Consider the following 24,302-nt stretch of genomic DNA (forward strand, 5'->3'; position numbering starts at 1 on the left):
GTGGTACAGGATTGTAAAACTGAATGTAGGTGGCCCATCACTGATGAGAAGTATAACGTGTGATAAATTCACTCACTGTTGTGTTTCCTACTAAGGCCCCAACTCTCTCAAGAGAAAAGGTAATCGTCTGAGTGGCATCAGGGTTTGGCATGACAAGTGTACTGTCATTTAGAAAGCGTATCTTCCCACCAAGAGAATCACTTTTGGCAATGGTAACTCGAGCAACAATGTTGTCACCCAAGATAGCATCTCCCGTGGCACCAGAGAGATGGATTTCAAAAAATTCACTGGGCTCACTGTTGACAAGAAAAGCCAGTACTAACACATAACGGACTATTTTCAAACAAAAATGATTAACCAATGATACATTATATGGGTCCCATAAAACAGACCAAACATACAGTACAATGTAGCTAGATTCCTAATCTTCCTGGTTTAAGAGTAATAACAACAAACAATAGTCAATTTAGTTTACTGTATAACACAATTTGTTATACCCCTTTGTTATACAAAAAATATCTCTGTTTTTGATGGAATACCATCTTAGAACTGTCCTTATCTGGCCTGAAAAAGATTAAATTGTAATGTCACAAAGACGTGCATTTGAAATTTGTTAATAAAGTAAAACATACCTCTCTTCATCATCCACAATCGTAATGTTGATATGACCGAGATTCTGGCCATGACTGAAAGTCACTGAATCCTGGGAGACAATGAAGTCTAAGTCAGGCAGTGCAGTCAGGCCAAAAGAGACCAAGTTGGCTTTGACCAAACCATACGTGCCAACAGTCCTTAGGACAGCAATAGAAACAATGCCCACATCTTCTTCAACTGTTCAGAATAGTAAACAATCTTAGTTAGTGTGCATGTTTGTATATCTTTTCCTACCCAACGTATGTTTTCTATTTCTACATTATTACAATGTTTTGACTATTATTCAACTAAAAAAGAGTAATTGAAGAGTTCATATGCAAAACCCCCTAAGTGCCTTTTCACAAAATAATCTTAATTCATTTTGATTTAATACAAAGCTATCAAAATTGCAAAGTTTTTAAATTTAGTTATGAAATATAAATATTTATATGTATTACATGAATGTAAACCAAACCAACAACAGGGTTCTCTAAAAATATAGAAGTGCAGGTCTTCAGAAATGGAGTTAGGGGGGTTTGGATTTGAACTCTTCAATTCCAGCTGGAATCAGCAGGAATGTCACAAATCTCATGTCATTTTGAATGCAAACAACAAATCATGATTTTTAAAATAACATTAGCATGCTTTACAAATCGTATTCACGCTTTAAAGCAGTTTTCCGTAACACCTTATTTTAGGGATACATCTATTAGCACTAATACATACAATGTGCCTGTATAAGTAACTTATAAGGCATGTACAAAGCAAAATCAAACATTTGTTAGGCATGTATTCGCAAATGTCTTGTTCATGCACAATAAGGGATGTATTACCAATTTAACCTTAGTAAGGACCTAGTAGGCCTTAGCGTTTGCTTACTACATGCCTTACAAGTTACTTATGTAGGCATTAACATTGTATGTATTAGTGCTAATAGATGTATCCCTAAAATAAAGTGTTACCGAGGTTTCCATTCCATTCCAAAGTAGTTTACCTGTTAAATTGCTATAACGGGGATCAAATTCAATGACACCCTCAATGTTGTCATTTTTCTGAATGATAACCTTTAGAGAGGAGATGTTTCCAATGGCTGGGGGTTGGTCATACTGAAGGCCATAATCTCTCACTGTATAGTCCACGTAACTGAACAAAAAAACAAAACGCAAACCCCAAATGTATGCACTGTAAATTATCATAAGATTAGATTAAATTAGTTTAGTTTAGTTATGTATAAAATAAAGATTGGACCTCATACAGACTAAATGATTTCTCCCCTTAACATTTCAGAGACTGACACCTGTAAAAGTGTGTGATCATGAATGCTTCATATCACCTGGTGTTAACTGCTGTCACTTCAGTAATGTTGATGTAAAACTCTTCAGGACCCTCTGGAATCTCATCATCCAAAATTTCCATTATTAGTTCCTGTGATGTGATACCTGATACAAAGTGAAGCTGTCCTGATAAAGGAGCAAAGTCCTGACCACTGTCAGCTGATCCACTGAATGTTTGGAAATGCAATACGACACTGCTATAGGTGCCCATTGAACGCACCGCGGTCACATTCACCTGTGCAAGACAAAAGGGTAAATATCATTGGCAGAAGTAAATATTACAAATATATTACAAATATTACAAATATATTACAAAAATATTACAAATATATTACAAATATTACAAATACTACTCAGAATAACTAGGGGTATTGAATTAAATGCAAATGCTACAGGCAAAATGCCTGATAATAGTCCAAGGACTATTATGTTGGGGCTTTGACTTGAATTTGTACTTGATTCTGAGTTCCCAGTGTAGGTTGATAAGCAGAGGAGTAGAAGGGCATATTGGGATGAGGGAATACCCACAATCTGGACAATTTGTAATTTTATTGCACAAGCCGGTAGGCCAGCCAGTCTGTTTTAGAATAATTTCAAACGTTATTAAGAAAATAACAGGCAGTTTAAAGGAACAGACCACCCTTTTTTGATTTTCACATATTTGCTGTATTTACAAGCATTATTCATGAATGTGCATATCATTTTTGTCTATGTATTTACATTGCCCAGTTTAACAGTATGGCCAAATTATGCATAGTAATGCAAGTCTATGGTACAAAATAAAACATCATAAAATGTACTTATAAACCATTTTAAAATGAATGTAAAATTCACCAGAATGTAAAAGGGCAATTTAATTCCATCCAGTGATCACTTGTGGATTGATGCTAAAGATACCATTTACTTCCAGTGATTATGCTAAGCTATGCTAATAATTCTGAATCAATAAAGTACTGAAAACACTGAGAAGAAAATTATATGCACATTCATGAATAATGCTTGGAAATACTGCAAATCTGTGTAAATCAAAAAAGGGTGGTCTGTTCCTTTAAGTCTTTATACAGCAACGTCACAAAAAACACAAAAAATCCCAAACTAATCTGTTTCCAATATATAGAATAGATAGAATACATTTAGAAACTGTTTTTCACAAAAACACGTTCACTCTGTGTAGCTAAAAATAAATATCAAATATACAGTACATCTAATATTTATTTTAAATGCTATTATACTATTTGACATTTCATAGGTAACAATCCTTTCATTTAGCAAAAAAACAAAAAGTTTAAAACTATTTGAAATGGCATGAAACACACAGAAGTACAGAATATATGTTTTTGCAAACCTGATGGAAGTGTTTAGAATAATGTTCTTAAAAATGTCTCACTGTGCAAACCCTCATTTGTCACTGACCCAAGAACAGGTCTCCTGACCATTCTGTTATCAGTAACCAGACTTTTTCAAACTTGAATAGGTTTTTTCTACATCTCCTACCTTACTGCTCCTTTCAGAAACTTCTTGAACGTTTTTGGAGAAGGAAAACACCCCATATGGCTGGTCACTGGCTGCCACGGTGATGTTGGCCACTCGGTTATCCAGGTTAACCTCTGACCCCTGGCTTAAAGCGCTCACCACAAGCTGGTAAGAACTTCGCATCTCTGGAATGTCATCATCAAGTACCTGGAGACCGGCAGTATATTATTTCCCATTTGTGAGCAATTGCACACATCCTCATTAGTTTCTGACATGACAAATAAATATAATACTCTCTTCAGCCTCACTTTCAAATAAATGTTTGCAGTTGATTGCTGGTCTCTCATCATGACTATTCCTGAGATCTGTTCAAATACGAAGTCGACAGCAGGGGTGATATTCCAGAGGAGCTCAATATCCCCAGCAACTCCTGGGCCTCTTTTCAGACTATCGAATAAAAACATAAATACCATAATTAGCGATTGTATTCCTCTGAAACACACATTGTTTATGAAGGTATTCTCAATTGAAGATGACTGGGTAACTGTATGAACATGCAATCCTATAGCGAGTAAATTTGGGTTTAAGCAGGCATGATCTACTTATATTTTTGAAGCCATACCTGACAATTGCTGTGCCATTGTATTCTCCTTGTGGTTCTCCAATAAGTATGCTTTTCGAGAATTCTGCTATTTCTACACGTCCAAGGGCCCCCCGATCTGCCTGAATAACCACTGACACTTGTCCTGAAAAATAGATAGAAATAATCAATGCAAGGTAATGCAGAGGCAATAATAATAATAATAATAATAATAATAATAATAACAAAACATTGAGACTAACCAGTTGATGGATCAATCATGACCCCATCCGTGATGGCAATAAGTTTAACAAAGAATTTTTCCTCTCCCTCAAGAACAGCATCAGCAACCGCATGAAGTTCAATAATCATTTTTGATTCATTCTGCACAGAAGACACATTTTCAGAGAAATTGTTTCAGGGATATTGTTTGACATTTCGCACAAAAATCAGAATGCAGAGAGGATTATATTACAAAACTTCATTCTATGAACTTCATGTGGACTTGAAACTACAAGTTTATATATACAGTACACTGAACGTGAAGACGCTGATGACTGTATGTAGGCCTACTAGTTGGGTCATCTATAGAAGTTCCCTGACCGTGTAGAGGAAAGGTCATCTATAAAAGTTAAATACAAAAATGAGCCGGGGTGCCCCTCACAAAAATGTGGGGACATTTTTCAAAATGGCTGCTGCCAGCCAAGCTGGAAATTTACTTTTTAATGGCTTTGCCCATAGTGCTGCATAATACATGGTTTCTGAGACTATATGGGTCAAGAAATTCACAAATGATGCAGATTGATTGATTTGACCTATTTTTGACCTTCAAATTCAAGATGGCTGCCACTTTTGGCTCTTTAAATGTCAATTTTTCTAAATCGTCAGAGAGCCTTAATATTAGGTTCAAATGAAAGGTCTGCGTTCAAATGAAAGGTCTGAGTTCAGTTCTGGACAGTAAAATTACAAGTAGGCTATGCAGAAGTCATCTGAAAGGTAAAAAAGACCAAGGTTTGTGGTTGATGAGAATTAGTCGGGTCATAATGTGAGGTTCCGTGACCATCCTCTGTAAAGGATGTTTTGATGATTGATTTGACCTCTATGGACCCTTTAGAAAAGATTTAGCCCCCATGTCCCCCCATAAATACCAGCATTTTTTGCTAGAGAGGCAAATTCAAAATGGTGTCCGGCGCCATCTCTAAAAAATAACTTTTGATCTGAATGACATTGAATCATGGGTAACACTTTACTTTACGGATCGCTAATAAGGTGTTAATTTCATAGTAATTTCTCAGTAATTTCAGTCTAATTTTATGGTAGTAACTGCTTGTTATTAGTAATAACAGCAAAATAACCATATGGTTTCCAGTGCATGGGTAACACTTTACTTATTAGCGATCCGTAAAGTAAAGTTTTACCCATTCACTGGAAACCATATGGTTATTTTGCTGTTATTACTAATAACAAGCAGTTATTACCATAAAATTAGACTGAAATTACTGAGAAATTACTATGAAATTAACACCTTATTAGCGATCCGTAAAGTAAAGTGTTACCGAAACATGTATGAAGATACTTTTTCATACAAGTCAACCATGAGGATTCCAAATCTGACATCATTTTGATAATACAACTTTGTTTTGACCGTGAAATTCAAGATGGCTGCCATGTAGAACAGTCGTTTTCAACCTTTTCAGGCCATGACCCCCCAAAACAGTTATATTTGGACTGGGGACACCCCAATTCAAGTTATTCCAGTTCTCATATAGATATTGAGAAATTATCTGCCTACGCAACTGAATCCTCTTTTCTGATTGGCTGATGGTGTTACAATTAATTCCCTATAACCTGTCAGGCGTCAAGCTTGCGACTAAGTTTGGCAAACTGCCGTTACTAATTCTAAACTGCAGGTTGCTATGGCCAAAAGCCAGTCGTTAGTTCTATCGCATTCGTTTATCAAGTCAAGAGTCAGTCGTTAATTCTATCGCATTTGGTTGTCAAGCCAAGAGCCAGTCGTCAGTTCTATCGCATTTGGTTGTCAAGTCTGTCGCCCTAAAAGTTCTACTAGGCCTACATGCATCTGATAGAGGCGCGCCTGATTACATGCGCACTAAATTATTCTGCAGTTGGCATAATTCATAGGTTACAAATTTACAGATATGCCTAGCAATAGATGACAAAAATACCCTGTACCGAAATGCTAAGCACCTGCCTCGCTATCAATTGTATCGAAACGAGTCACCTCGTCATCTGCTCCACTCACATGGTTTTTAAAATGTAGGCATAGGCTATTTCCCGCTGCTTTCCCTTTGTTATTGATCCGAAAAACATCCCTTTTTTTAATTAGGCTACTCTCCTCTTGTGGGGAAGGAACACGTGTGAAAGGGGAAAGGGGAGAGTTATTAAAAATGACCCTAGCGTGGGGAGTCTCTCTCTTTCTCTCTCTCTGTCTTTTACGCACGAAGATGACAGGTAGCCTGTGATGATCAGCAGGGGGAAATAGACGTGTGATGCGACATGTGTCGATTCAGCATGTAGAAATGCTTCGCAAGTTTTTGTTTTTAAACTTCCATCCCGCCGTGGTGTAGGGCCAAAGGAAAATTAAATAATCACAGCGTCGGCAGGCTACCAAACAAAGATTCTAGGCGTGTCAAGTTGGACGCCCGCACAGCAACATTCTATCTTAATAGAACATGGTTCCTTCAACTTTACAGACAATAAAAGATTAAAAAAGTACCCCACCATAACAGAGCCACAACAGTAGTATGCTACACGGATCCATTGACTTTCACTAGCTTAGCGACATGCTCCTGTAATAAGGCCAAAAACCCAACGACGGAAATTCAAGGCCCTTGGACCGCTTCCGCTCTGGACTGTAGAAAAGATTTCATTATAACCTATTATCCAATACCGCAATTATTAGAGTCCCAGCCGTAGGATCTCTCTAGTTCCTATGTAATTATGTATGTGTACTTAATTACTATGTTACTGTTAAAATTGATTAGTCTACCAATCTCTGTTACGTCTGGGTTCAGCTAGTTAAGCAATTTATTACATCGGTACCTCCCAGCGCGCGACTATTGTTTATTTGGGGGTCCTAACTGCATGTAAGTCGTTAAGAGATGAGGCAGGGGTTTATGATGCCGAGAAGGTACCGTATCTGCCGAGAGAGGTGTCTCCACATCCCGCACCTGATCGACTGCCTCAGGCTAACAGGTTGTGGGTACACGGCAAACGGGAGATAAAGTCACCCCGCACTTGTCTCGGTTCTCATAACATATCTCAACCTAGGTAAACACCCTTGACGTCGGATCTAAATCTTTCTTAGTCCAAAGTATGTGTGCCTCGCTCCATCCACAGCGAATAAACCTTACTGCCTACTTAACCAGATCAATAAACATATGAATAGACCAAACGGAATTCTTCCCCAGATTTTTATGAAACTTTTATTATAAGACAAGATCTACTTTGTCAGCAATACGACTACGACAGAATACAATGTTGAAAGAAATCAATGCATACCTGAACAAGGAAGAATGGGCTACACAGACGAGATATCTGAGGAGGTCCTGAATACAGTCACCTCTCGTAATATGTTACTTCCATCTTAAATGCATATTTGTCACGTGGGACACCTTGGTCAGGTAACCAATGAGCTACGAATATTTCGTTGGGCAGGGTTATTGTAATTTCGAGGGGTCGGCCTTTGCCTGACTCCTCGTTGAACCCCTATGATTCTAAATCTTTAATAATTTGCCTAAAGACCGTTTCAAAACCAAGACCTTGCCACCACTCGCATCACGACCATCAGATTGATACCAAACACATCATGGAATTCTCAATACATCATATTATGCGTTTAAACCACACATATTAATACTTCTGGTCCGGGTCTCCCCTGGGCACGTGCACGCGCAACAACTGGATACCTCCCTCACCTGAGAGGGTCGAGTTTCTCACCCCGGAGGGGGCGAGTTTGAACAGCTGGCATCTCCGCACAGAGGGTATTGTCTTGCTGTGCGTCCTTGTGATTCAAACGTCAGATAGGCAAAGTTTGTCTTTGTAATTTAAAGATAGCAAAAACAGTAAATAAACACATGAATGGTAGAAAAGCAACGAAATGTGAGATTCGTCAGGAACCCGTAGGTAATGATTATGAAGATGAAGATGACGATGACGTCAGTGGTCAGAGAACGGTCAAGACAGTGGGGGGGATTACACTCCCTCTTCTAACTTGTCTTAAAGCAAGACAACGGCTTACATGAAAAATAAGACACTTTACCACTTTTATAAACCCTGGCCAACGATTCTAAATCAAGCAACCTGCGTTAGTTCTGGCAGACCACGTAGTCAACGCTCCCTTTTGCCTATTGGCTGACGCCGACCTAACCCCTACAGCAGTCCTCTAATCAGCTGCGCTTTAGTTAATCAGCTGCTGCTCGCAATTGGTGCAATTGCTTTTGCTGCTTGTTTTGCACCCACCACCTCCCCTGCTCCACCAGACTTATCATTGCCAAACAATGTCATACTGTTGTCATTGTTGCTTGCTCTGTTCTAGGGGGTATGTTGCCTTTCCAGCTAAATGGAAGGCACTCCACCTGAGGATGCTGCTGTTCCCTGTCTTGGCTTCCATGGAGCTCATGGAGAAGCCGGGGAGCTTCCTCCGAACAGAGCCATACCGCCAAACACAAATATGCAATCAGAAATAAAGCTTCTGAAATGTATCTCTGTTTCTCGTCTCATTTTTGACTAGAGTGGATCTGACAGAACTGTATTAAGCCCCAAAATAGTGGCATACACCTTTAATCAGCAGTTTAATTCTCATCAACCACAAACCTTGATCTTTTTTTTACCTTTCAGATGACTTCTGCATAGCCTACTTGTAATTGTACTGTCCATAACTGAACTCAGTATGAGCAGACTTTCATTTGAGCCTAATATTTAGGCTCTCTGATGATTTTGAAAAATTGACATTCAAAGAGCCAGAAGTGGCAGCTATCTTGAATTTGAAGGTCAAAATAGGTCAAATAAATCAATCTTGACCCAAATAGTCTCAGAAACCATGTACTATGCAGCACTGTGGGAAAATCCGTTAAAAAGTAAATTTCCAGCTTGGCTGGCAGCAGCTATTTCGGATATAGGGCTCTACAAAATTTTCCCCACATTTTTGTGAGGGGCACCCCGGCTCATTTTTTTAATTTAACCTTTATAAATGAAAATTCCAGTGAGAAAACCTTTCCTCTCCACGGCCACGGAACTTCTATAGATGACCCAACTATACACTTCAAATAATTGCAATTGTTTGTAATCTCAATCATTTGATCAGATCCCGAGTCTTCATACCAATTTTCATGCTTTTCTTGCTTCATCGATTTTCACACCTTTCTACCAATTCTATGTTAATAATGTAGCTAACTGTACAGTATGTGAAAAGTGTAGTGCATTGTCATCGACCTCATTGAAGGTAATTGTCCCATTATGAGGTGTCAGGTCTTCCCATCCTTCCTTTTCCAGAAACCAGGCGAGATGCACAGTCCCTTCACCCAAAGGACTCCGCGAGACCGACAGTGAAGCCACAGACACTGGATCATCTGGGAACTGCGGCTCAGAGACCACAACCTGAGAGAGAGGAGTCACTTGGTTATCAGATATCTGGTCATATCTGAACAAATTTATTTCTGAAAAATAAAAAAAGCAATGTACCATCGTCACTTCAAAACCAAAACTTCCTAGCGGTGAATCGTTGGGAGCAATGCTGATGACAGCTGATACTTCTTTCCCAAGTCGAGCTCCGCCTGTCACATGGCTCAACCTGATGCGAAAGGTCTCAACCGACTCAACTATGTCATCATCAGTGATTGTTATCCTTATGTAACCATCACCCTGTGTATTCACAAAAAAGGGCAAATGAGAGACAATTAGACCGGTCAGCATCACGTACACTGTATTGACTTAGATTGATCAACAACAAATGCTTGATAGCAGAGGTGTGACCAAGTCACTAATGTGCAAGTCACAAGTAAGTCTTGAGTCTTTCCACTCAAGTCCGAGTCAAGTCACAAGTCAAGACACATCTGACCAAGTCAAGTCCAAGTCCAAGTCGTACCCCAGCCAAGTCAAGTCCAAGTCCAAGTCTCATTTTTTTTCAAGTCCTTAACAAGTCACAAAGGGATTTTCTATTTGCAATCACAATTTTGATCATAAATTCATTAGTGTAATAATGAGACCAGAGAAAAAGATGACAATTACTAAAACAGTTGCTGAGAAATCAGTCTAAACCACACTACTGCTTGTGCTGTGTATGTAAAATGACATTTAATTTCATTTTTTTTTGTCACATAAAAATACATTTCATGTGAATTTGTACTTAAACAAAGGAGCAACCATATGCCAAATATTTACTGTCCAGTGGGCAAATAGTCCTGTTTGCAAGAATGTGTGCGTATGTGTGTGTGTCCGTTCCATCATCTGATGGCATAAACCTATTCCACTACTCCACCCTGGTCTTGGTGGTGGGCCGGTCATATCTAGTCAAGGTTGTAAGTTATACAGACTCTAGCATAATAACGCTAAGGACAGGACTATGGTTAACTTTTTCACTAGGAGCACAGGCAGGGCCGCTGACAGCTTTGGCTGGAAGGTTTTGTCAAGACATAAGGGGGGCATATTACACTTCCGACCTGAAAACGCGGATTCACACTTTCAGCATACTATGTTTGAATTTACCCACAAAGGCCAAGGGTGAAAGTAGTAGCCTATTCATGTCTTACAGGTGCTACCCACCCTCCCCCCCTCTCTTTACTGTAGTGTAACACTCGACTAATGTAAACATTTTGGTTTGGCTTTAAAAGACGCCATTTTCCCTAAGGTACCATATTAAGCTCACCATTCTCATCAAGATATGACATACAGCAGGGGTAATCAATTTCTTTTTTTTAAATTGAGCCCAGTGTGTGTGTGTGTGTGTGTGTGTGTGTGTGTGTGTGTGTGTGTGTGTGTGTGTGTGTGTGTGTGTGTGTGTGTGTGTGTGTGTGCGTATGGGGGGTGGGGCTACACATGTGAGACAGGATGATGAGTTAACACAGGGGTCAGGAACCTATGGCTCCAGAGCCACATGTGGCTCTTTTGGGAATTATATCTGGCTCTTGGGAACTGTATCCTGCCAACCGTCCCTTTAAATACGGAATCTTCCCATATCTATACAATAAAAGTAAGGGTTCTGTATTGAGCTGAAATGGGACACAGGTCGTTAAAATGCAGGAAATTACATAGAAGAAATGCAGAATTTTCAGGGGGAGGACCCCCAGACCCTCATAATGAAGTTGCCAGTTATCAATAAAAGTAATAATAACTTGACAGTACTGTACAATTGTACTGTACATGTTTTAAGCTGTATTCAGTGTTTTTTAAAGTGGTATGGCTCTCACGAATTTTTTTTTGTTGAAATTTGGCTTTTATGGCTCTCTCCACCAAAAAGGTTCCTGACCCCTGAGTTAACAGCACAGCTCAGCAGGCAGCCCTGTCTCAGCTGGTCCATGATGTTCACTACATCCCATTATCTGTGAACCAAAATCTGAGCATAGACAGTGTCATAACTGTGAACCCACCAATGAGCACATGCATGGTGCAGCACTAGGCTATAGTCTGCTGTAGGCTACGTGCCAACAGTATTTAGCCTAGTAGACACTTGTCCATATGGGCTAAGAAATGAGGACAAAGTAGGCCTAGTTAGTTGGATTAAATTCCTGGTAAAGTAATGATGAATTTCCTGAATTTCCCCCTGGGGATCAATAAAGTTACTCTACTACTCTACTCTACTCTACTATTGTTGAAGCTGATATCGGCATTGTCGCTTTCCCCCTCACATTCTCGCCGCAATGGCCCATGACCAACCATTTTTACTGCGTCACAGTCCAAGTTAACTAGAACTTCGTTTGCACAGTCATTAATCCACGTCTTGTTAATTATATTAGGCTACTAGACTATTCGCCAGCACGCTGTCAATTAAACATGGCGTTAGCGCTGCAGAATGCCAGTTATGGCAACGAGGCAACCTTGTTCTGCGCTTCTACAGTGTAGGAAGAAGGAAGGTGTGTGCCCTATCCAACATTTCGCTCTCATTTTTCCCGAACGAATGTTTTCCGAACCCAATGCTCTCGTCTCCCTGTTCTCCCCAATCGCCCTCTCCTCCCCCACAAAGGCACTTGTATGCTGTTCATGCCTCTTCAAAAGGATTACGTTCACCGTCCAGGTCATAGATTGTGGCCAAACAAAGTTCTGTTTCTATGTTTCCTAAATTTTGTTAATTTGGATAACAGGGTTACATCCCAGTTCTCCAGTGCTGGCGTCGTGTAGCTCTAACGTGTAATTTCCAAGCAGCGGTAATTGCGACTCCAAACTCCCCCAAAATACCAAACAAAGCATGTAGTTCGAACTGTGAGAAACATAAGATAAAGCGGTGTCGACACCACGAGATACAAGGTTCACGCGCGCAAGGATTGGGCTGGGAGCAGCACGCGAGAGGGAACATGCTTTTTTATCCACGGGAGCCGACCCATGGCCATGTCTTGCGCTGCTCAGCAGTAGCTTGCAACGTCTACCTCGCATTACATAAACTTCACGAGAGGCTGCATTAAATATTGGTTTGAACTGATGTGGCTGGCATGATAGTGTGTCAAGGCTGAGTTTTAAAACTTTCAAGGAACAGGTATGGCATTATCTTACCATTTGACACATGGGACACTGCTACTCTGGTTTCAGCTGGCTGAGGCGGTATTCCAGGAATCAAAAATAGCCCTGATGTCCTTAGAAATGTTTCGATTCAAGTCATCGAACAACAAGCAGTGAGGTTCGGTGCGCATAGCTTGTAATAGCCCTCAAGCGCAAGCTTCGCGGGAAGCAGTGTTGCTTACGCTTAGTTTCTTCAAAGTTTTTCCAATAGCCATGAAGTATTCCTCATCTCGCGCCTTGACCAATTATTTGACAATTTTGGTCGTTTGTCTTGTCTCTTTGCAAGACTGTCATGAATAGGCTATAGGCTTAATTATTTCTCTTTGGAACCATTCACCCAGCATCTAAAGTAGGCAACCGGTGGAGCTCTTTTGATGGATGCAAGACCAAGTGTCCTCTGCTCGCCTATTTTCGATTGCATGCTGGAAGACTAAGACATGTATAAACGTGTCTTTTTTGTATTGATTCTAATACTCAACCGATGGTGGCTGGTCAATGCAAAGAATGTTACCGAGAGGTTACTCTTTCTAGACTGAGAAGCGCGAGCATTGCATTTTCAGCGCGTGGAGTTGTGGTCGTGAAATAGCCCTGGGATATCAAGCCATAGCCTACGGACACATCCTGGGTTGGGGGAAACTTAAAATCAGGCCATATTCGTAACGTTTACCTCGCCACATATCCATCATAACGTGGTTTTGTCCGCGATGGTGGAAATTATTCACAAGGCTGCACTTTGAAGTGACTGACTCGCAAGTATAATGTGTGGGAGCGGAACATACTGTAACAGCCTTCGGGGGCTGAAGGCAAGCGCATTCATAAAGGAAAGGGAAAGCAAAATGGATAGGTGTAGGCCTACTCTTTTATAAAACAACAATAGATTAAGTCCTGTGGTTCGGTTATGTCAGCAGTGTGTGTTTTTTAGGCTATTTCAACTGCTTAAATAGCCTAATGTTCAACAATCAATGTCCATCACCATTTAGCTAACCATTTAGACAGCTTGGTTCTCACTGAATTTCTGTCGTAAGCGAGGGGCGAGAGAGCGAGAGCTTCACGTGTGTAGCCTACAGACGCGTGTTGCACATCAGAGCGCCCCACCACACACACTTCCTACAACATTGATAGAAAATATTTGTTGATCACAGTGCAAACTTCCATAGCCTACCCTATTAAGAATGCAAAATGAGTTGGGGCTGAGAGGGAGATAAATTAACTTCCGCGATGGTTTAAAATGTAGGCGATGTTTGTTCTGGAGACTCGCAAATGGTTGCCGCTGTTGCCGCTGGTCGCTGCGTCTAGGCCAGCCGCGTCCGGCTGCATCTTGCCGCCAATGGCATAGCACCGCTTAGGACAATGACGTGATTCAAACAAAGAATGTGGGCGGGCTGTTGCATTCTGAAAACAAGGGTTGGACTTCGACTTTTTTTTTAGACCCAACATGGCAAGTCACGCCAAGTCATTGAAAGTTACAACTGTCAAGTCCAAGTCGAGTCCTCAGTCAAAGGCGTGCAAGTCGAGTCGAGTCGCAAGTCCTTTCTGATCTTGAAATTTCAAGTCGCAAGTCTTCACACCGCTGACTCGAGTCAGACTCGAGTCCAAGTCACTGGACTCGAGTCCACATGTCTGCTTGATATAGACTTGAAACTACGTACCTGACCGTGATGAAATGTGACGTTTCCGGAATGAGGACCAAAATCTTCAGTATCAGCAGTGACAGGTTCAGTTTCCCAAAATGCAACCACAATACCAATCTTTCCAGCCAACCGTATGATGGGCACGACTAGGACATTCCCAGGTGGAGGGATCTCAAAGGCCATTATGTTGCCAATTTCATCCTGATAAGAAAGAGATGACGAAAAGACATCAGTAGCTAAAACTCAAATCCACTGGGTTTGATTGCATTTGAAGCATTAGAATACCAGGATTCTGTCAGCTAATTAAAAATGATTTTCTTTCACCAGGTGATAGCCTACTTGAAAACGTCACAGATCATTCCTCCGGTAATATTCGCCAGCACTCAGCTTTAAACGTGTGACTTACCTTTGTGACATTGAGCTCCAGGATGCCATGTGGATCGTCATTTTCCAATATGATGATTTCTGCGACTTCTTCGCCAGGCCTGTGAATGGTGGGTTCCCAACCCTCCATCGTGACACCCACAACTTCAACCTCTGTGATGTTCAGAAGTAAAGTTTCATTCAGCTCTGGAACTGTGTCCTGTTCAGATTTGTTTGCGAATTATCAGTTATCAGTGTAGGTGCCAAAATGGAATTTCACAGCAAGAAAGGATAGTTTATTTACATCAGTGTATTCCACAGGATGTATGCAAGGCACCACAAATGCCAAGCCCAAGGCATAAGTGAGCTAAGTGAGCGTTTAGGGCCCCCCACCTCTTATTTCCCTCAAAGGAAACTGAGGGGCAACATGCTCTGACATACTGCAGGTACTGCATAATAATCTATTAAACGTTTTCCAACTCTTGGCCAATCTCGCCTGTTCTAACTAAACTACACCGCACTCAGTTAGAACAGATGAAGAACAACTCCTCTCAGTTATTACTGGAAGAGTTCCATCACTCAATTCACAAGTGGTATTGTTAACAGTTGCCAATATCTTCTGTGAATCTAACATCATTAGCCTCCTAAAAAAAACAGCAGAGCTTCCTGCACCTCTTTATAGATAGTTTGCTAACTTGACAAGCAATGCCCACACTGCCTTGACTGCTGTGAAAAAACAAAACAAAAACAAAAAAATGAAACAAAACACACAAAAAAAACAAAGGCCTGAATTATGGGGCGCCGTTTGTAAAGCTGACTGTGCTGAAAATTTCAGCAACATTTTGTCACATTTAGCTTAAAACAGTGTTATAAAAATTATGTGATTTTTCCAGACTCACCTTTTTGGACATTTAGAACAATGAATGTTAAATCTAAATAATGTATCCAAATGTTAAATATAAATGTAAATAATATACAAAAATGTTAAATCTAAATATCAAATCTAAATAGTAAATCTAAATCTAAATATTAAATATAAATCTTAAATCTAAATGTTTAATCTAAATCTAAATGTTAAATCTAAATGTTATACCTAAATGTTAAATCTAAATGTTATATCTAAATGTTGAATCTAAATCTAAATAATAGGCCTATATCTAAATGTTAAATCTAAATGTCAAATCTAAATAATAAATCTAAATGTTGAATATAAACTTAAATCTAAATGTGAAATCTAAATCTAAATGTTAAATCTAAATGTTAAATCTAAACCTAAATGTTAAATCTAAATGTTAAATCTACATCTTACATCTAAATATTTAGATTTAGATTTAACATTTAGATTTAACATTTAGATAAGTTAAGTTACAAACACAAACGTGTTTAATCTAAATGTTAAATCTAAATGTTAAATCTAAATCTAAATATTTATAGATTAGATTTAACATTTAGATTTAACTTTCAGGTTTAGATTTAACATTTAGATTTAAATTCCACATTTAGATTTAAGGTTATATTTAACATTTAAATTTAGATTTATTATTTAGATTTGACATTTAGATTTAACATTTAGATATATTATTTAGATTTAGATTTAACATTTAGATATAACATTTAGATTTAACATTTAGATTTAACATTTAGATTTAGATTTAATATTTAGATATAGCATTTAGATTTAGATTTAACATTTAGATTTAACATTTAGATTCAATATTTATATTTAATATTTAGATTTAAGATTTATATTTAACATTTAGATTTAGATTTATTATTTAGATTTCACATTTAGATTGAACATTTTTATATATTATTTAGATTTATATTTAACATTTAGATACATTATTTAGATTTAACATTCATTGTTCTAAATGTGCAAAAAGGGGAGTCTGAAAAATTCACACCGTTTTAAAAACACTGTTTTAAGCTAAATGTGACAAAATGTTGATGGAATTTCAGCTAAATGTGACAAAATGTTGCTGAAATTTTCAGCACAGTCAGCTTTACAAACGGCGCCCCATACTGAATCCCTCCCCATGCATGTACAATGCGACCAGACATCAGAAAACAAATGTATAAATGAGACAGTATACACACGTTACAGTAATGTATAATATGCCTTTCTTTTGACGTTTATTTGACCTGTCCCTGCATATCACATTCAAGGGCAGCTGTTATACACTTTTCATGAATCATTCAAGTCTGTTTCGTAAGACATTCATCCCAAAACTTGCATGAACATGGAAGACGAAAGGACAGTAACTTGTCAAAAGGTCAACAATTGCAAAGCAGCATTGCCGTTTTTGTTCTGAACCCTTGCTGATCGCAACCAATCTGGGTCAATGATTTACTCCAGTGCCAGGGATAGATGAAAAATTTGCTTAGTATTCGTGTTCATGAAAGGAATGGTATGAATGCTGTACGAAACAGTCATGCCTGCTTCATGGAAAGTGTAAAACAGCTGCAATGAATATGTTATGCAGGGTCACGTCAAGTAAAATGTAACCGTAATGGTATTCAAGATGTTCACGAGACACCCTTGGATCAGTTCTTGACACGACTGAAAATGTACAAAAAAAGTGTGCAATTACATAACTTACTGATAGGATGTTAATGGTCACAGAGCCACTACTTTCACCATCTCGTATAATGATGCTGCCTGCTTCAGGTATGTAATCTTCATTTGCACTGGCTTGATTCAATGGAGGCTGAGATGAATCAGCAAAGGCATTGTAGTGGACCAAAACATCACCGACTGTGCCTTGACTCCGTAAAATACTCAGAGTCACATTGATATGATTCTCTGGAACACATTGAAAACAAGAAAGACTGATTTTTAGGTAGGCTCCCAATGTGTGTGTGTGTGTGTGTGTGTGTGTGTGTGTGTGTGTGTGTGTGTGTGGTAACATTGAGAGATCATGTCATGGTCATTTGATGCTACTGGGCATTTGGCTAAAAGTCCAGAGGAGTTTACTGGATAAATACATGTTATTCCCCCATACTCATTATAATAGCCATTTAGTAGTACAAGTAATCTATCTAGTAATTCAAGTACCTCCACCAGATCTGTCTGTTCCACACAGAACTCCCGCAGCACGGCACCAAATGATCTCGAATTTAGAAGGTGACTTAGTGGTATGGCAGGTTGCAGTGCAACGTTTCACGCCATTTGAACATAAAATACTGAAGATATGGTTAAACAAATTTTCACTCACAGTATTTCAGCCGTGTGTTGCCATGGCATCAACAGGGCACCCAACATTCTGTATTTAATTGTTTAAATTACAAAAGGACAGCAACTTGTCAAAATCAGTTATCATTGAGGATTCAGAACAAAACCTGCAATGCTGTTTCGTAAAAACATTTTGACAAGTTTCTGTCCCTCTGTCCGCTAGGTTCATGAAATGTTTGGAATGAATGGGCCATGAAAAGATCATGAATGCTTTGTGCAGTTACAGCTGCTATGAATGTGTTATGCAGGAACATGTCAAGTAAAGTCAGAGAGAGTAGAGAGAGAGAGGTTCCATTGGCCCATTGTTTCCTGGTTCTATTATGGCCCCCCTAGGCAGACCTAGGCAGACCTAAGGACTGTTCTATTCATTGTAGGAGCATTATGACACGGCCCTTTAGGCAGACCGGAACCTGGTCGCGTTAGGTGCCCATAGAAACCTATTATGTTGGCATATCTCTATATACTTAAAGTGTAACTTGCAGGTTAAACACCACTACATCTCATTTTAAGAACCTCAGTACATCAATTTAGATGTGATATATGTCAAAATACCGAATTATTGCATAAACAACATTTTCAGAAAACTTCGTCAAAAATAACGGCGGCTTCTTTTAAACAAACATTTAGAATCCGACGTAGATAGAGGGAGTCGCCGCGTTCTACAGACATACTAAGCACCGCAGAGAATAGGCCAGATTCTAATATTGTAACACCTTTCCAGACCTATAGGCTAAATTTCAACAAGTTAAATGGCCTTAAACAGTGTCAGTATCCACCAGATACTGTCCGAACTGTTTTATTATTTAAAATAATAATATTTTTGTAGGTGCTTGCGAACATTTCCTCCATGTCAATGCGCTGCAGCAGCGCCATGAGGGTGTGCCAGACCTTTATTATGTGGCACTTCATTAGATTTCAAAATAACATTGTTAACCTAATAGAATGTCTGATTGATATAAACTCTATTTGTGCATAGGCCCTATTGCATATTTAATGTTATATTTTCGATGAGTTTCCCTCATTGTGGAGATTCTCGGTTGCATCCAGAGTCGTGAGTATAGCCAAAAGAATCCCCCTCCCCATCACAGAGCTATCGCGCACTACCACCACCGACTGTTTTTATTGCCCCAATCCCCCACACTTTGTTTGCACAGTAAGATTGTCATTATTAGGGTAGGCCTATGTCACATTACTTTTTTGGAGTTCATTAACGCTGCTGTGCTGGCCTATAGCCTAGAAACTTGACTGTGACTTTATGGCGCTTCGCTTTTGCCGGGAAAAAAAACGATATGATTCCGAAGCATAACCTACGTGACACGCTGGTTTTGAACTGCTGCAGAGAGTGAACCTCTTTCTCCAGTCCTACGTAGCATATCCACATTTCCATCTTTTTTTCTGAAGTTGAGGACTGCTTCGTGCCTCGTGTCTGTCAGTAACCGAATCTCTCCGACGTTGTGTCTTTTGCGCATGGAGTGGACAGTGTGCCAAATTGGGTCATAGCAATGTTTTAACTAACCTATATGCAGTAGCCTACACTCACGAGGGATGACCAGGATTTGAAACAGGTTTGATTCTTGCGGCGATTGCCGGCGATTGATAGCCAGCTGGTTCAGCGGTGGATTGCGTGCCATAACAAAACCAGGCGAGACTCGCTCTTGCCGACAACATTGCTCTGCGAGAAAGATCATCCCTGTCTTCCTGGCGATTCATCCCCTTTGTCATCGTCCCTCTTTTCCTGTTAGTAATTTGGACCTGGCATGTTTATCCCCGTAATTTGTAAAACCGGCAACCAAACGTGCGCACAGCACTTTACAAAGACGCAGGTATCCTCTCTATCAAAGGAACGCTTTATCCGCGTGTGATGTGCTAGATTTTCCGTATCCTCATGGATTCAATTCAATTTACTCCCGATTTTGTAGAGATGTTGTGCTATTCAGTAAAATGTCAGGACCACATCAACGTTAGTTTGGCAAATCTGTTGGCATGCTGATGGCATCTGTTGGCAAGCTCGACTGTAAAACAAGACGCATACAAATAATAATCGATCTACTTCCCCAAGCATAGCCTACTGAAAATGTCCAGCATGTCCAACGTGTTTTACACATTCAAATAGGCCTACTCCCACTAAAGACATCTCCCAAACTCAACGACGAGGGCTGCCAGTGCACATTTCGCCCCTAGCACCACACACATGGAAAGCTCGCAATGCAATAATAGGTAGGCTATATAGGTCGCCTAATATTTGTGCTGCCATTTTTGTTTCAGTTTTGTAATGAGGATTATAGCAGCTGAAGACTTGATTTCTTCTAGCCTACGGGAATACTTTTTTAGTTTGGTATAATTACGGACAATGCAAATAACTGTTTTTTGTGACATTCGGACATTTTTGGAGGGAATATAATCGAAAGTCCCGCCGCCTGGTTTATTGTTTTGTGACATGCATGTGGATGAGCTTTATTGAAGTTTCATGTAATATGCCTACTGAGCAGTAAACTGAAATTGATTTGTCATTTTTACAACATGGCATTTTTCTCGGGTGCTATGAGTTATTGTTTTGCACCGAGTAGGAAACGTTTGACGCCATGCCACTCACAGTGACCATATTATTTCTCATCATGTCGGCAAAGGGTAGGGCCTTCAACCATAGCCTATTGCATAGTTTGGTCTTTTTGTAGCCTTTCTGAAGCCAAACCCCTCGTGAAACTGTAACGTACTTCACATAAGAGTAGTTCCGCGGTTTCAGCACCATGGACAGAGGGCGCAAGTCCATAGGCGGCAGGCATTACTCCACGGTAAATGCCGTTTTTGGGAAAAAATATTTAAGTAGGCCTACTAGTACTATTTCTAAGTAGCCTATGTAATGGTCTACTTCGAGACTGTTTTAGATTTGCCTATGAAATGCATTGCTCATGAGAAAGCAAAGGAGAGATAGGCCTAGATATCGCCCCTCTGTCGCAAATCGCAAATTACGCATGGCCACAGACAGCGGAGACCCAGAACAGTTTCATATTCTAGATAAACTGATAGACCCGCTGATCCGTCTTTTTTATACACTATACACAAACGCAGTAATAGACCATTTTCAATAGTCCAAATACAATATAGCTGTCCATTTTCCCAGCGTCTCTACTACAAGCAAAATGGTTGGTAAGCCTACATCCACAAGCGAGAGCTGAGCCAGAACTTTAGTTGGACTCCCTCTATCTACGTCATAGAGGCTCTGCCAGCGAGGAGCCCAATATTTCAGAAGTAGCTGTGAAATGATACATTTTCATAAAAAATATTACAGTTTGGCTTTGTTATAGACTGTGAATTTCACATATATGTTTCAAAACACCTCTCCTGACAACATCCAGTATATATTTAGTTATACATTTAACCTAAACGTTACCCTCTTAGAATCTTAGAATCTCTGGTAAAGTGTTACAGAATATTCATTATATGGATACAGTATTATGACATGCATCACACTAGAACATGTCACAACATTCTTAAAGCCCCAAAATTGCTCTGTGATCATTCGCCGAATCAGTGCAAAGTCAAATTTCAGAGACAAGCAACAATTTTATGTCTTATCTTAACTTAAATTAACTTCAATTCTTACATTGTGACTTCATTGAATATGGTATGTTACAAAGATGTTTTGAGATTTAACAACAGTTAACCTCATAGCAAATAATTCTACTACTACGTTTAACATTTTAAACAGCGGTAAAAAGTTTCAGGTCAAATAGGGAAATGTGTTACAACTGCAATGTAGGAGGAATATGTTCATTTAATATAATGATACGTAGATATGACGATAGATTTGTGTTAGATGTACTGTATGGTTACAAACTGAGTTGTGAAAACTTAGTTTGTGTGTGTGGATACTCTTAATGTCACATCTAGTAGATTAACTGATCCATTTCTTAAAAACTAGGGATATTCATTCCATATGGATACAGTATTATGACATCACAGTAGAAAATTGTCTTGTGTGATGTCACAACATTCTTAAAGCCTTCAAATTGCTCAGAGTGCTCATTAGTCAACATTCAAAGGCAAAAAGAGTTAATCTTATGTCGTATCAATTAGCTGTCATTCTCATAATGATTTCATTGAGTATGGTAGGTTACACAGATTTTATGAGTTATAACAATAGTTAACCTATAGAAAAGCATTGCAATACTGTATAGGCTACATTATTCTAATTTTCTTTACAGCTGTAAAAAGGTTAAAATCAAAAAGTTAAATTTGATACAACCCCTAACTACAGTGTAGAATATTCATTTCATATGGTGATACATATAAAGATATGGGTGGATTTTATCAGGTCTTTGTGTGTTACATTCCTTATAATAATTTCCTCAATGGTAATCAGGCTTGACCACAATATGTATCTGCATCTTTCAGTTTAGAATAGAGGAAGTGAGAAGATCCTTATCATGTCCGAGTCTTTATCCAGTAAAGGTAAGTAAAGGCATTACAGTACACTGTAGCAAGTGCGGAGAGGAGACAATTCTTTTGCCCCAGGTTTATCCTATTGTAAAGTCGACAGTTCTCCACTCCGGTTTTCTGAGACCAATGTCAAAGTGTGCATTGACCAAAACCCATCCCTAAACCTAACCTGTCAGTAAAGAAATTTTTAGGTTCTTTCTAGTTTAACAGTAACGACAACATGGGCAAGAAACAAATGTCAGTCAAGTCTAAAAACGCAGGAGAAGAAATATTAGCCTTTACAATTTGATGAATGGAGAAATTTCCGCCTGCTCATCTGGGACTGTCCAGATTCCAGGATGAGCAATCATGAATGACTCATCAATGTGCACAGTAGCCTACTGTACATTTTCCAGTGTTAATTCAACACTTAGTGAGTAAAATGAGGGTACGGGTGTTAAATAAACTCTCTAACACTGCCAGATGTACTATGTAATCTCCCTCAAGAAGTTCTCCTCTCCCCCTTACCACTTAGGTCTATGAGTACTCTGTACGGCGGTCTGTGAGCCTGCCACTGCTGGTGGATGATGTGCAAGATTGGGAGCCACACTACCATGGAGCTCAGAGAAGCTTCTCTTCTGCTCTCTTCCTCTCCCCTGCGCTCTCCCTCTCCTCGTCATTGGCCTCATCAGAGGACTTCATGTCTGCATGCTCTTCCCTTGCTCTGTCCCTCAGTAGCTCCTTGGGGTCCATGTCTGCATGTAGTCGGCTGTCTGCTTGCTCCTCTCTTGATCTGTCCCTCAGCAGCTCCTTGGGCTCCGAGGCCTTCATGTCCACCCGAAGTGAGCTGTCTCCTACGCCCTGCCTCTCCTCTGCTGTCTCGCTGGGGAGCTTGGCATCTGACAAATTTGTGTCCGACCCTCCACGACCCTTCACCCCTGTGAGGGACCCAGCGATAACCCGAGAGATGAGCCGTGCAGCATATTCCACCAACTCTCTGTTTGAAATGACGCTCAGCACACGGTGCAAGGTACAAGTCAGACTATTTATAATAGAAAGAGTAGAAGTCTGCACACTATATTCTAGCTCCGCTTTGAAGGTTCATTAAAGTCATACAACGTTTCGACCCAGTAGGGTCTCCATCAGGCACCCAGGGCCCAGCCACGATTAGCCCCTATGGCATGACATTAGACCAACCCCTCAGGGGTCTAATACGTTGCTATGGCGCGTTTCTGTGTTAGACAGTATCAGAAAAGTAGGCATAGTTAGGGACTAGACTTTGCATATTTGAAAACTTCCATGTGTATAAAAGTACTATTATTTTCCCCATTCTCTCAGATGGAGGCATGCAGAGAGGACAAAGCTCAGCAGGGAGAACAGGAGGAAGTGAATGAAGTGGAGGAAAAGAAGGAGAAAAAGAAGAAGGGAGGAAAGATGAAGAGATGGAGAAGGGCAGTGAGAAGGGCAGGCCATTTCTTCTGCTGCTGCTGGGGGAGGAGAGTGGAGGAGGAGGAGGAGAGATGAGGAGTAGGAGAGATGAGGATGAGAGAGATGATGAGGAGGAGAGATGAGGAGGAGGCGGAGGAGGAGGAGGAAAGAGATGAGGAGGAGACCAGAACACACAAGACACACACACACACACACACAAACACACACACACACACACACACACACACACACACACACACACACACACACACACACACACACACACACACACACACACACCTACTACTACTACTACTACTACTACTACTACTACTACTACTACTACTACTACTACTACTACTACTACTACTACTACTACTACTACTACTAAAACATCCTTTTAAAAATAAAAGGAAACTTGTCTGCCTGGATTAATGTGTGTAGTTATGAGCAAGCACCATCCTTTGGCCTTCGTGGGT

At 39.8% G+C, this 24,302-nt stretch overlaps 2 protein-coding genes across 3 annotated transcripts in view; one reads left to right on the top strand and one right to left on the bottom strand.

Moving 5' to 3' along the window:
- adgrv1 (adhesion G protein-coupled receptor V1) overlaps nucleotides 1–24,302 on the bottom strand; it is a 108,150-nt gene that overhangs the window by 22,301 nt on the left and 61,547 nt on the right. The window contains exons 54-66 of the mRNA XM_063187633.1: nucleotides 17,345–17,547; nucleotides 14,788–14,964; nucleotides 14,400–14,582; nucleotides 9,724–9,903; nucleotides 9,475–9,639; nucleotides 4,284–4,404; nucleotides 4,063–4,186; nucleotides 3,749–3,887; nucleotides 3,462–3,647; nucleotides 1,967–2,202; nucleotides 1,628–1,776; nucleotides 633–831; nucleotides 77–296 (exon numbers count right to left, since the gene is read on the bottom strand). Coding sequence (XP_063043703.1) covers nucleotides 77–296; nucleotides 633–831; nucleotides 1,628–1,776; nucleotides 1,967–2,202; nucleotides 3,462–3,647; nucleotides 3,749–3,887; nucleotides 4,063–4,186; nucleotides 4,284–4,404; nucleotides 9,475–9,639; nucleotides 9,724–9,903; nucleotides 14,400–14,582; nucleotides 14,788–14,964; nucleotides 17,345–17,547 — 2,282 coding nt within the window. The remainder of the gene's footprint in view (nucleotides 1–76; nucleotides 297–632; nucleotides 832–1,627; nucleotides 1,777–1,966; nucleotides 2,203–3,461; nucleotides 3,648–3,748; nucleotides 3,888–4,062; nucleotides 4,187–4,283; nucleotides 4,405–9,474; nucleotides 9,640–9,723; nucleotides 9,904–14,399; nucleotides 14,583–14,787; nucleotides 14,965–17,344; nucleotides 17,548–24,302) is intronic.
- Nucleotides 21,510–24,045, top strand: LOC134437860 (uncharacterized). 2 transcript variants are annotated; one of them, XM_063187416.1, is made up of 4 exons: nucleotides 21,510–21,601; nucleotides 22,372–22,428; nucleotides 22,931–23,425; nucleotides 23,734–24,045. In XM_063187416.1, the coding sequence occupies exons 1-4, from the start codon at nucleotides 21,599–21,601 to the stop codon at nucleotides 23,917–23,919; spliced, it is 741 nt and encodes a 246-aa protein (XP_063043486.1). In that variant the 5' UTR covers nucleotides 21,510–21,598; the 3' UTR covers nucleotides 23,920–24,045. The 2 variants fall into 2 exon arrangements, with proteins under 2 accessions (XP_063043486.1, XP_063043485.1); XM_063187415.1 differs by lacking the exon at nucleotides 21,510–21,601 and adding an exon at nucleotides 22,004–22,085.

Source organism: Engraulis encrasicolus, chromosome 21 (assembly GCF_034702125.1).
Source record: "Engraulis encrasicolus isolate BLACKSEA-1 chromosome 21, IST_EnEncr_1.0, whole genome shotgun sequence".
NCBI lineage: Eukaryota > Metazoa > Chordata > Actinopteri > Clupeiformes > Engraulidae > Engraulis > Engraulis encrasicolus.